Here is a 14,566-nt window from a genome sequence, read left to right as displayed (position 1 = left end):
TAGTTAATCACAAAAATACTATTTTTTAATGCTATGTATCTTCAATAGACAATTCAATTTCATTTATGCGAAATATATGTAGGTTCAGTGTTCAATTCAGGGCCCTTTGCAAGATCTATCAATTATCTATAGAGACTTCACTAAGTTACTTATATGTAAGTTATGGACTTAAGACTCTTTGGAAACATTTGATCTTTGTTGAAATATCAAAAATGTATGTTTGAATCTTAAAAAGGTTTAATTGTGGAGACATTGATAAGTTTATTTGTTCCATGTAAAAACAATGGTCTTGTTTAGTATCACACGTTTCATATAATATACGGTGAGTTAACACAAAAATAATCTTTGACAAAAATAAAGAATAAACAAATGCCCAATTAATTTTTTAGATCGTGTTATGTAATTACATACTTCATAACATATTTGGGTCCATTATAGGCGTTGCATTCAAATTTTTGCGATAATTTGAGGTATTCAAGAATGTTAACTATAGCTTAGAATCACCATTTACTTTATGAGACATAATAGGGCCCAAATCCGGCCAATCTATCAATTTTTATTTTTTTCATTGCAAGCAAATTTAAGTAGAATTTGTGAAGACATCTCCAAAGGATTAATCAGAATAATTTATTTATAGAAATTGACGATAATTCGTCAAAGAATAATAATTTTATTTCAAATTCAATTTTGAGAAAAATCATTCTAGCTTGTGTTTGTGTTGGCACACCACATAACATATATACTCGGTTCTTATTTGGTCCAAATATCAACTTGTTTTATTTTTCTTACAAAAAAATATATATGCCTGTAAAAAGAAGCGTTGAAAAAAAACACAATTTTATTTCCCTGAGCCAACTTCATTGTGTCTGATATCTTGTACTCAGCAGAAAATTTGAGGTGAAGAAAAGTACTTCCTTAAATGGAAAGAAGGTTTTTGACCTCTTCCCAAGGTATTAGTACAATGTACATACTATATACTATTTTTGGTAAATGACAGATAACAAGTTATAAAAACATTAATGATATGTAAACATAATTGCTTTTAATGAATATATTTTATAATGATATTAATTCATAAAACTATACAACAAAATCCAGGTCTTGGAGCTCCCGCTAGATAAAACACACATTTATTATTGCTATTTAAGCCATAGAACACTAAAATAATCATTAAAATTTTCAATCGTAGAGGGTTTGGCCTTTAAAGCCTTTATTTTTTAAATCACGTATTTAGGTATAATTTCGATTCAAGTCCTTCTTTCGAAATGAAATAACTATATATGTAGATGAAAATTAAAGGTAATAAAATATAATAGATAAAAAGATCTTTATATAATTTGATGAAAGTATATTTGTGTGAGTTTAAATGCAGAAATCTTTTTTTAGCTAGAGGAAACGGAAACAATATTATTTTTTTGTGGGGGAGGACGTTTAAACGTAAATATCCCACCAGTTCTAAATTCCTTTGTTTCAATGAACAACTTTCTCTAAATGTAAAAAGTTTCTCAAGTATGGATTGATAATTAAAATTTATTGGTTGCTAAAATAGGAATTAAAATAGAAAAGTATTTTTATTTATTTACTATTATATGTGTAATAACCTTCGATACCAAAACGTTATTTAAACCTCTTCATAGCAATATACCCCCCTTTTTATCTGCGTAGGTAGCTTGTACAAGGATTGTGGAGTCGGAGTCAGAGACGTGAAGTCAAAGTCGGTACCTTTTTCGGTGAAGTCGGATAATTTTTACCGACTCCAGCTACTAAATTTATTATAGTTTATGTAAATAAAACTTATTTATAATCTACTCCTTACATTGAGTGTTAGTAAAGTTTTTTCCTAAATGTTAATAAATTATAAGGATAAATTACTATTAATTTATGAAACTTTAAAGTTAAATCATTTACAAGTTTACTTCACAAATTTCAAACGTGTTCTATAGCCTATACAATCACAATTTCCGAAAATCTCTAAAGTCAAAATTATTAAGTTGGGTAGAGCATAGCCACTAGTCATGCTAGTTCATTTACTTAGATTTTTGAATAGTCAATGTCATCAGAGTAAAGAGTAACGTTACAGTGAGGGGTTGTTTGTATTGTTGTTCCTCGGTTACGAGTACATGATAAATTACGTTCAGAAACTTATGAATGTATTAGTAATAGATAGATTTTGATCCTTTTTTTCTCTCTTTTGTGTATGAGGGTACAGGGTACATCCCCATATATTTTTCTTAATTCATATTATTATCACAATCTAACAACACATTTATTATATTCTTCACTGTTAAAATTAAATTGTCTGAGAAAGGCCTTTTGGTACATCTAAATTTACATAAAAGAATCTGCAATTTGGTAATGATAAAATTAATTAATTCCCTTTCTGGGCCGGTATAAATATAACATAAACTCTTTACTCTAAAAAAATATTTTATGTTTACCATCTATCACTAGGGTCAAATAATCCTATATTTTTGCCTGGCTTGCTTCATTCATATAAAAAAAATCTTGTGGTCTCTAGTTATAAAATCTCCCCAAAGTTTTTTTTAGATGCTGAATAGCCGTGATCGTCATGTCCTCTCGTGCAATCTTTCTTTGTATCTGGCCCAAAAACAACGACTTTCTTGATTTTTCCACAAAAGCCTGCCTCGAGTATCTCATTTCCAATCCTCGAAAATATCTGTTTCTTTTGATCATATTCCCTTTTTTATATATATTTTCCTCTCCTAAACCTATCTCCCTCTCGATTCTTTCACTAAAATTATAATTTGGTATGTCATTAAAGACTTTCCCCACAAATATATTAATTTCTTAATTGAAGTGTTAGCTAGGCCTTCCATTATCTTCTACTGGTTCTTGCCATTCCGTTATTGGTAGGTTTTTCATTGTCATCGCCTAGTTTACCTCTGAGTTTGTCTTCCAAAAGGGACATATTTCCCTAGATATATCAATTACTGGGGTTGGACCTTTACCTTCCATTTCGGCAATTGTTAGGCATATTATGCTCTTCATTTTTTTCTTGAAAAATCCTACCCACACCGATTACTTATCCATTAATCTCCTGAACCAATAGAACCCCATGACCTTCCAAAAGTCTTTGAAGGAGATTTATCCCATCCATCATACTTTTTGGTATCTGTTGTCCTCTTCCATGTAATTATCCTGGATATACGCTAGTAATTTTTGAAAACGTGGTCTTGATAGTTATGCGCATTGACTTGAGTTGAATTATATTTAACTATGGGCTTCAAGTGATGTGCCCCTCGCTACCAGCAAGGCTAAAATAACAGTGAAAAGGACCCTGATGTGAGTTGTCATTGATTTTCACTGAATGATCCTAAAATCATGGATAAATGGAAAACAAATATTTATGGGGACAAAAGCTCCAGCCCTAAATTATTGCTCTTCCACCCGCCAACAAAAAAAGAGTTTTCCTGCTTATTGATACAGTGCGCAACTTTAAATATATATATATATAATTGTTTCCAGAGAAAGGATTACCATAGTTGTTTGTCCTGACATATACATTTCCGTATATGTCAGGACAAACAACTATGGTGACATCTCTACTCCTAACATCACTCATATAAGATAAATATATAACAAAAAATCAACCCTCCGTGTAAAGCTGGCTCATAAGCTTTCACTCAAGGTGTTAAATCTAACCACAATTGAGAAGACCAATGTCAAATTCGCTCTAGCTGTTTTCCGTGAATCCACCATTAGTGCACTCAAATTATATTCTGATAATAAAAAAATACGGTACTTATTTTTTTATCAAATATTAAAACATGGATTTTACTCAAATTAAGGAAATACTTGTCAACGACAACGACATCTCCAATTCTGAAAGCATACTTACTGATTGGAAGCCTTGCAAATTGGAGAGAGCAGCACTTTATACCTTGTTGCTGCGTTTTCACTCAAGAAAAAAGTCCAGTGTACATCTTGGAGAAGACGTCTAGTCTTAAAAGATACTCATCTAGACAATATAATCAGGTTTGAGGGGGAATCAGACCAAGAGAAAATTGAATTGGGAAGATTAATCGAAATCATGAGTAGGAATGGGTTATCAACGCCATCAGACATAATCTTTCACACATTTATGTATGGATCCACGTTATTTGATTTTATATCGGATCGTAAGGAAGAAAAAACCCATCTAATGAACTCTCCTAATCCTTGAGGATAGTTTGTTGGAACTTTTATCGAAAGAATGTCCGAGAGCTCAACGATATTTGTTGAAACAATTATGAACACAACATGTGATGGAAGTCACTCCTCGGCAAAATCTCACAAGTGTTTTTTTCAATATTATTATGAGCAAGAATATCATAGACAAATTGAATGACAGTTCTGTTCAGAGTTAAAAGAGGATATCAGACAAGTTAGCTATCATTAATAGAAAAATGCATAAGCTCCAATTAGCATCAAAGTAATCTTTGAATTAATATATGTTAATCTTAAATTATTTAATGGTGTCGTCTAATATAAAAAAGTATCTGTGGTATGGGAAATATATCCATATCAATGTTCTAACAATTAGTTTTTAGTAATGCTTGTTTAGGCCATCTTTTGTGAAGGTGTGCTTTTTCATTCCTTTCGAGTTGACTCTAGTATTCCTTGATCTAGGTAAAAGGGCTATCGAATTCTGAAAGGCGGAACTATGATTCTTTATAAATGATAAACGCAACCTCGTTCATTCGTTTTTCACTTTTCATATAATATTGATTCTTTATTTATTTTATATGTGTCACGACTTTGCCTCACTTACATAGAAATTAACCCTGTTTTTGCTCTCACCTGTCGATTTTTCTTTCCCGTAATGGGAACATAGCATCTACTCCCTGGATAAATATCCCCGTCATTTTACCCCCAAACCATTTATTCCCATCCGTTTTATCATTATTATTGAGAAGTATATTTAGTACTTGATTGAGGGGCAAGCTAATAAATGAGTATTATGGTTTTTGGGGAATGCAAATTTCGAAATTCGAATCAGAAAGTAAAAATGAATTCTATAAATTATGAAAATTTTAATACTAATTTAAAACATCTTTCAATTAAACTATAGGCATGACATATTATAAGATTAAATAAATAATTCTACTTAATCCCATGACAAAAAATGAGTTTTAGCAAGGTTATACATACGTAACATACCATAACGCGTGTACGACTGATGTTTGACTTCCACGACGCTTTTAATATTGATGTCATAGTAGATGAGTGTTTGCATAGTTTGTCAAAATCTGTTTTTCTTTCGCATTAGTCGGTACGATACATTAAATTGAACATTCGAGCCATAGTGAACTCATAGTCTATGAGTGGTTGCGCCTTTTGTCAAAATCTGCCTATCTTGCCACCCAGTCGGTACAATACATCAGATTGAAAATTCTAGTAAACCCGATTACATGATGGTTAAATTTTGTATTTCTATTAACCTTGAGTTTTAGTAGGTTATTTTATTTGATGAATTTAGGAATTTATTTTTGAGGGAGTATGTACAATACATGATGTTATAATAAATGTCTGAGAAGGGATTTTTGGATAACTCCTTAAATACGGTGAAATAGAGTCATGAATATAAAAAATGAATATTAATGAATGAATGAATTATTATACTATGTTGTTAATATAACTATGTATTAGAATAATATCACTCTTGTAGACAGTAAAAAACATAAAAACGACTGTATTTTCTCACAAAGAATAACATAAATATTTTTCTGGGATACATAATATTTATTTACTTACTCTGTCTTGAAAAAATAGACTGATTGTAAGCAAGATAATATTGGAAAACCTGTTGTTCTTGCAATATTTTAAAGACCTCTACCTTATCCGCTAAACCTGCATTAAAGTCTAAATTTACTAAATATAGTTTGGTTTTAGTTAATTCAGAGAGGATTTGAACGCGCCATTGATTAAATCCCGGATCTACAAGGCTAAGGACTTCAAGTATATGAAAACAGCATTGTCTTTTTCTTTCCACTGCTGGTCTTGGCATTCCTTTTGAAAATGAGGAAGTGGGTATATTACCTAATTTAAAGTAAAGAATTAAATTAATGCACCAAAATTATATATGCTATAATAAATGGCATACTCTTAATATATAAATAATAACAAAGAGGAGACAATGGCTGAGTCAGAGATAAAGTACTTAAAACATAGGTCGGACTCTTCCATAATTACGGCAGTACTCGTCGTTATACATTATATTTATTGGGCAGAATGTTACCTCACTAACACACTAATTTACAGAGTATTTTATTCTCAGCTGTCCATGTTTCCGCTTCTTTTCACCTAATCAGTGCTCTAAACATTGATTGGTTGAATTATAATTAGATTTGTTATACTGTGAAGTACTTCCTAGAATTATTGAGTAATAATTTCATAGGTGGGAGTAGAAATTGGCCAACTACAACTGTTTTTAGGCCTTGTTTCTGTTTCTTTTATGAGGGAAGGTTGCAAGGTAAAATAAAGGTAACGGCATATAACAATAGAGGATGTTGTGTGATAATGGCTAGAAACTATGTATGATTAGTGTTGGATCCGTTCTAGGACGGATTTCTTAATGAGTCTTCTTTTTTTCCGCCTTCCAGTCTTTTTTTTTATTTTATCGAACCGTTCTTATTTTTATTTTATCGATCCGTTCTTTTTTACAATTGAATGATCCTCAAAACCTATTAGTCAGTCCCTCAGTCCTTGTGTTCTAGCTAAATTTTATACATTCTAGCCAGACGCCTCTTATTTAAATTTTCAGATATATTGTCTGTTTAAAAGAAGTTACGCTGAACAGGTCAAAGAACATAGATGATAACTATAGTCATTTCAGCTATTTTAGTTACTATAAAAACCGATAAGGACTGATCCTAAGACTGGCAAAGTTTATCAGGAGCAGACTAGAAGAACTTCAGTCTCTTTACTTTTTTTATACCGATCCTACAATTCATATGATATAACTAATAAAAAAAGCAAATAAAGTGAAAATTTGATTAAAAATACAGTTGAATACTTGTAATTAAATTTTAGTTATATCCAGGAATTTTATAAAAATAAGTTCTATTCCAGCGTGTATCTAAATATTTTTAGTTCATATTTATAATTTGATTACCCTTGTACGTGTGTAGCTGTCGTTTTTCCCATATATTATGACACATACTTATATTTTTTCTCTGTGCTCGCCGGACAAAAGGAGAATGTCTATAGAATTTGTTTTTTAATAATATTATTAAGTTATTTCAATTTGATTCATATCTAGGAATACTCCCAGCAGTTTGGGTTCGTTTATTATATTCTTTTCAAATATAAATAGGGGATAATGGGTCTTGAAAAAAAAAAAAAAATCAGGACTGATTGAATCCAGACTAAGCTGGATGCTACTGTATCTTTACGATTAAAAAATATTATCCCTTATGAAATAAACAAATTTAAAATATGTTATATTTCAGCTTTTTTTATTAATTCTCATAATTTGACTCTTGGATTATTTAAAACAGCTGACATTAGTATCATGAACTCAAAAAGGTTATTACAAAGGATTTGGATCTTTATATTAATTTATATCAATCAAGGACTTTAATTCAATGTATATAATCTCCATACATAAATTAATATTTTTTCTTCTATGGTTATATTAAATAATAAATCCAGCCATAATAATTAATAGTTGGTAATAAGAGAAATAAATAATGTTATATAGACTTTTTTTTTCAAAATTTTCCATCGGGGTAGCGAGTGGTTAAAAAGTTCAACGTCCTCAGCCCCTAAATTCATATAGCCTTTGACTCTTTTTAGCTTTTTCTTTCTCTTTAGAATATATTTTAATTAAAGATAGGGCTCTAAGCCCACCCGTTGTGTTATTTTTAACTTTGATATCGATATGATTATTTCGATCTTAGTCATTACCAAGGGCAATGATAGTTTTCATTAGTAGGGAACTTGGCCCCAAATATGATGAACACAGTAATATAATTATTTATATAAATAGGTTTATTTTTATGGTAAAATTTTTGGGGTGACTTCAGAAATTATTGAGGCTAGCGACACAGCTGGTTGATTAAATATATATTTCTCAACTTTCAACAACTAAAAGTCTTCGAACCTTTTCCTCGAAAATATTAATTGTAAATTGGTTTTGTTGTGTATTTTCTCTAATTTTGAAGAAATACTATTTTTTAAATCTAATTATATGTAGATCATGTTCTAGTAAAATCAAATTATGCATATATTCTACCTATAAGAGCAGCGACTTTCAGTTCCGCCTCGATTCTCAAATAATGATTGGGATGCAACAAGTCTTGAGTATCATATAGAATCTTTTCATAAGAATTTGGATCATACGGAGTTGCTTCCTCAAGGGATTCTCCAACAGAAATTAAAACTCCCATGACATATTCCACATCATACTCTTTGGAACAACCCTTGCATGCCCAATTGGACTCTGTCTCCAGGGGATTAATGGGTAGTACGACAGACTTACAGCTGGAGCAAAGAAGGGCACCTATATATAAAACCACAAAATAAAAATAATATATGCTAAATATTGTTTGCTAAAGATACTAACCAAGATAAGATCCACACTCAGTGGGATCTGCACATCGTTTGCAGCAACAATCAAAGTACCATTTGTTCTTAATCGTGGTTCTTCGTGCCAGGGTACATTTATTTGGACGAACGTACTGATTGCAAATTTGTTCCCCTTTGGAAATATTCACTGAGGCTCTCATCTCAATTCTGAAAAGAAAAACTATTGTGTTAACACAAATTAGAAAATGAATAAATTGTATTATAGACACCTTCGATCTTGGAAATTGATGGTTTTAGTATTACAAACACAACTATGATTTAGATTGGAATAAATTAAATACAGGCCAGTGCCCTTTCCGTGTTTTCCATCATGTGGTAAATTCAAATCCGCGCCATTTGTATCTATAACACCAATTAATCGCGTAAGAGTATCAGTATCGGCATTCCCTTTTGTCAAACTTTGTATCTTCTTGACAACAGTCTATGTAAAATATATAATTAATATTTTTTCATGGCCATTTTTCTGAAGCTCACCTCCTCGTAAGAGGTCCATTTCTCGGGAGTATACTCTTGAATATCTGAGTTATGATCCAACATGTCCTTCATGATGGTATTCCAGAATTCAGGCTTGGATTCCTGTAACGAAAGGAGTCGAAGTGTCGTGATGATAGAATAAAAGTCATTATCGTTTTCATCTCTTTTATGCCCATATTTTTGGAATGCGGAGCATTCAATTTTATGCCAAGGTCCTTGAGAGCACTCCTGTGAGCAAAATGGGTAATTGCAGGAGATACAGGAATGAGGAGATGTGTCCAGGGTTTTGAAGCACTGAAAGTGTAGAAAAGGTGAAATATTTCAACTACATACATACGTACAAATTATGGACGCTAGTTAGTTTCCCCTTAAACTAGTTTACCTCAAGACTTTACCTTAAAACATTTAGCCTTATGACAATTTTTACTTAAAGCCACTTTATGTCAAGGATATTTCGCCTTCATATATAAATATATGAAATTTATAGGTCATTATTGGTCATTTTTGGTTAAAATTGATTTTCCCTTTAAATTTTTTAATCAAAATATTTGATGTGTTTTACTATAAAACGTATTAAATGGTTGTTTTCTATTGGAAAAATGATAGAATTATGCTCCCAGATTTCAGTACAGATACCAGCCAAATCTTACCATTCAACCAATTTCAACCAAAAATAAACTATATTAACGTATGAACCTCATTTATTTAGATATTAAGACGAAATATACCTTAAGCAAAGTGGCTGAAGGCATAACGCAAAAGTAACGAGGACCAACAAAATGATCTCAAAAACATCGTTTTCATTGGGGATTTCTTAGTAATTTACTTTAAAATAATAAAAATATTCCAATAACGTCTTAGATTGGATGAAAATATCGCTCTGAAATAATTAGTATTAACAACAGATTTGTATACTGATATGCACCACGTCTTATGGATTGTAGATTACGGGGTCTTCTATCCCCGCTGATCTTTCCAAGTAAAGCTTGAGAGCCTATAAGTAGTGTTCCTTTAGCTTTTTTATTTGAGAATGCTAAGAGGTCATGCCCCACCTAAACAATAATTTAAATGTAATTCTACTAAAATTGCAGAATTGTGAATACCTCCTAGATTTTAGTAATTAACATAATTAATTTTTAAATCGGCTACAGAGGACCGTAAAAATAAACTATCTTTAAAAAAAAGTCATTAAATAATTTCAAAAATTTATTAATAAAATGCTTGTCCATCAAGCCAAGGACCCTCCTAGAATATAAGTTTGTATACATATATGTACAGTTACGGGACTGCAGGGTGGATGTATGTATATAATTATCCAATCCAGGAGACACATGCAGTCTTGTTTTCTTATGGATAACAGAAACAGAGATTTTGAGGCGTATATAGTTACTCTCTGGAGCGAACTATTGCACCGTGGTGCAGAGTTTCAGTCTTCGTTAGAAGAATGAAAATTTGTATAATAAATATCAAAATGGGTTATTAAATATAATATATAAAGTCTGAAGAGTTGAAAATCCGTGTTTTATGATAAGTTTGATTTGTATGATTGTATACCCCTATATTTAAATATTTTATGTGTCCATGAGAAAATCCGAATTACCCATTTTTACCAATGAATAAGTAGTTGAATAGTAATAAATTACGTCAGAGTAGCAATAACCCTGGTTAATGTTTTCCTTTCTTTTCTTTGTAGTACATATTTTTAGAGAAACAAACTAGCCTTTGAATGGGGATTAATTTAAGTTTGAAGTCTATTTAAAGTACATTTTAATCTTTTGGAAAGGAATGACAGGAATTCGATGTGTTTAAAAATATCTCAACTACCCCTATGTAGGCACATATATACTTCTCTTAGCATGTACAGATGCATTTTTCAGAGTAACTCTACAAAATATGTATGTACATAGAGAGAGTTTTAAAAAAATTAAGTTAAGCCTGGCTATAGCCTATAACAACATATTATATGCATACAATTACGAGTAAGAAAGTTGAATGCTTTATGGATCCATTTTGTTGTATACCCATTGGGATTTTGTACAAGTAGATTGTACAAGTTGCAACCAAGAAAATTAGATAAAATATATTAAATGAAGAATGTATATTTTAATTGTGATAAGTAAAATGCAATTAATGGAATTCCTTCCGAATAATTGAGAAACAACAATGACGTTTCTGGTCAAAATTATCATTTCATAATATGTATTCCATTGCAAATTTTATTGCCGGCCCGGCACTTCCGCAATAAAACCTATATTCAAGGAGATTATAGATTGTGCTAAGCCAAATAACTTAGAATGTAGTCAAAAATCTGTAGTTTTAGTATAATCAGGCTTAAATTAGGTGTATATCCTTATTTCAGCTGAGGTACAAACAATATATTGGGCCGACACAGACCGTAGTTACAGCACTGTAGCTTCCAAAGGGAACGATTACCTCCCAAACATAAAATACAGTCAATTTGGTCTAACAGCCACCTGCTTTAAGCGTTTCACATATCTAGTTTTCAAATTTATAATTGTTACAAAAAAGGAAACCTGGTTGAAGTGGTCGCTTTTTCAGTTTCCCTAGCCTGATTACTTAATACAGATTTCATTGTATTTTCAAAAGACATATTATTTAGAGGGGTAATTCATTTTTCCACAAAAATTTCAAAAATCTATAGTTATTCATAGAAAATTAAATTTTTTGGAGAAAAAAATTCAAAAATAAGTTTATTTACTGAAAATTAAATTTTTAAAATTTAAAAAATTTAATTTGAAATATTAAACTTGTTTTAAAAAAAATCAAAAATTCATAGCTATTCACAAAAAAAAATAGTAAAAAAATTTCAAATATTAATTTTTTTGCTCTGCTGCATAATTTGGCGGAAAGACGCAAAAATAATCTAGTATTTTTTTTTTTTTTTTTGGGGGGGGGGAGGGTTGCTGCTCAGGGGAGGCTATGGACTTTATTTTATATCGACATGTATGAGTTACCCACTCTCTCCAAACAACAAACCTGTGGACACCTCTGTAATATTAATGGACCAATTTTAACTATACGTCTATACGTGGTCATTCTACAAGTCGGATATATAAGAAAATACATATATAACTACATTTTATAATAATAAAACCCTTGCTCCACTATATGTAAAAACAGTTTAGTCTTGAGTGTATTTTTAAAGAAATTCAATTGTGTGTATGTATGTTTGTTTTTTGTTTTTTTTAATTATTGCATTTACTTATTTTTGTATAGTTGACCATTGAAAAATGCTGGTGTTGGGCTATAATTAAATAAAATGTATGAAGAATCCTACAAATACTAATTTGTACTATCTTGTATATAGTACAAGTTAAAGTGTGTACAAAAACATTTCTATAAATATATATGTATATAGAACAAAAAAAACGTGATATTTACTTCTAGACATTGGTTATTTGATGAGATATATGGACCAATGACGAGGGGTGACTCTTCTAAAATGACTTCTAAAGCCTTAATATCCCTTGTGGCCACAAGATGTCTTCCTAGTTGTGAATTCCTTTTGACAGCAAAGGGGAAGCAAAAAGAAGTTTCATCCTTTTTATGTCCGTAATGAAGGGCCTTATGGGATGGTTCCGAGCAAAAGGACACTAGTCCACATGTAGTACAGGAGGCTGTTGCTGGATTACCGCAGTAAAAACACTCTGCCTTTATTTTCATGGCGTCTATGTTTAAATATGCACTGAGGAGTATTATAGTATATGTGTTTGACCGTTTATTTTTAATTTTTTCTGACTATTGAATAAGAAAATGTTGCTGGTGTGTGTTAATTTGCAAAAAAAACAAAGATAGATTGCTGTTGAGGTCAGTTTTCCGTTTTGTTATTATTTTTCTCCTCTTTCTATAGGTAGTCTATACGTATGTATGTATATAGAATTTTCCTGAAATTGAAAAAGAGGGGGGTTAGAGGGAATAAGAAGTACATTTATTAAAAACGACACATTACACAATACCCATGATATACTTCATATATAATATTCATATTATGAATAGAAATTCAAGTAATATATACATATATATAGATTGAAAATAAATGAACGACATATTTTTTTTATTTAAACTTTCAACTTCTCTTTGTAATCCCAGAATAAAAGTGTATTTATTTATTTTTTGTCAAAAATGATATATTTAACTTACATATATATTAATATAAACTATTATTATATGTTATCATCAACAATTGGTAATACCTAATGAAAGTAAATATTCAAATGCAACATATTTATGAATGCTTAAGGGACAAACATTATGAACGAAAGTGGATTTTTATATATTATTTTCTGTCAATTTTACAATTGAAAAAGCATAAGGAATATAGAGATACGAGTTTAATAAATACGGAGCTTGTAAGTCAAAGCAATGATCCTTTAAGAAATAACGGGGGGAAAACGCTTCAAGTAGCTGTCGCGTCTCGTCGCCAAATCTTAACCAGCTCGTATCAACTAATGCAATTCAAATTTTTACTCAGGAATCCAGCTCGTAGGGCACTCATATTCGAAGATATTTAGCTCAAAATTAGATCAAGTTTCAAAAATCCTTTGGGCATTTCATATTTAAGAATTTATTCTTTACCTTAATTGAATCCCTTATTTAATAACTTAATAATAATAATGCCAAAATATGCAATTTAGCTTCAAATAATTACAATTTTAGGTTCCTATTAATCATTAACTTTAACTTTTTGCTTATTTCATGCTTAATAAATAATCCTGAATAATTATGAGACCTCAGAATAGGGTAATAGAAATAAAATAGCATTAGTTGAAGAGTGAGGATCAATTTTGACATAACTAAATATTAAAAAAAAAATTGCTAATATTTCGATACAAAAAAAGAATAATATGATTTTAAATAAAGTCAACCATGTCTCTTTGATTTTATCCACAGAATTTCTTTGTGTATGAACACTCAATTAATTAATAAATATAAACTACTGACCTTTTTTTAAAGATGGTGAATTAATTCATAAAAAGTTATATATATATATAGATTAATCACTTGAATAAAAAATAGATCAATTTGAATTTATATATTATGGGTTATGAGTATATAAGAATACTGAATAGATTTTTTCTTCTTCGTTAAAAAAATCCGACAACGTCATTTTTAGAAAGCTTTTTTTTATTATTATTTTTACTATTAAAAAATCTAAAAAAATACGTACTATATCTATACACTTATCAATTGTGAAAACATTAATTTCATGAAAAAATGTCCATTTATAATTTATAAAATCAAAACTATAGTCCAATGGGTAATTACTTTAACTGAACAAAAAACTATCGTCTTTTTTTTGTTGTTCGTAATAACATATATATTTATATATATATATATTAGGGTGTCAATTATTTCATTTTTGTGAAAAAGTAAACAGTAATACTTTTTAAGTAATTTTTGTATAAATCAGTAATTTATATGCTAAGGAACGGACAAATAGGCAGATATCCACATTTAGTTTCAATACTATTATCATTATTTT

General features: G+C 30.2%; 1 protein-coding gene across 1 annotated transcript; it reads right to left on the bottom strand.

Annotated features, from left to right (window-relative positions):
- Positions 1–5,622: 5,622 nt before the first annotated feature.
- Positions 5,623–14,161, bottom strand: LOC121120214 (SET domain-containing protein SmydA-8). Its single transcript, XM_040715056.2, has 7 exons — positions 14,026–14,161; positions 12,466–12,968; positions 9,064–9,357; positions 8,799–9,010; positions 8,567–8,736; positions 8,237–8,503; positions 5,623–6,039 (listed from the first exon to the last, which is right to left on the bottom strand). The coding sequence occupies exons 2-7, from the start codon at positions 12,745–12,747 to the stop codon at positions 5,747–5,749; spliced, it is 1,518 nt and encodes a 505-aa protein (XP_040570990.1). The 5' UTR covers positions 12,748–12,968; positions 14,026–14,161; the 3' UTR covers positions 5,623–5,746.
- Positions 14,162–14,566: the final 405 nt, after the last annotated feature.

This window comes from Lepeophtheirus salmonis, chromosome 6 (genome assembly GCF_016086655.4).
Source record: "Lepeophtheirus salmonis chromosome 6, UVic_Lsal_1.4, whole genome shotgun sequence".
NCBI lineage: Eukaryota > Metazoa > Arthropoda > Copepoda > Siphonostomatoida > Caligidae > Lepeophtheirus > Lepeophtheirus salmonis.
The sequence above is the reverse complement of the archived record's forward strand: the minus strand, read 5'-3'. Positions and strand labels throughout refer to the sequence as shown.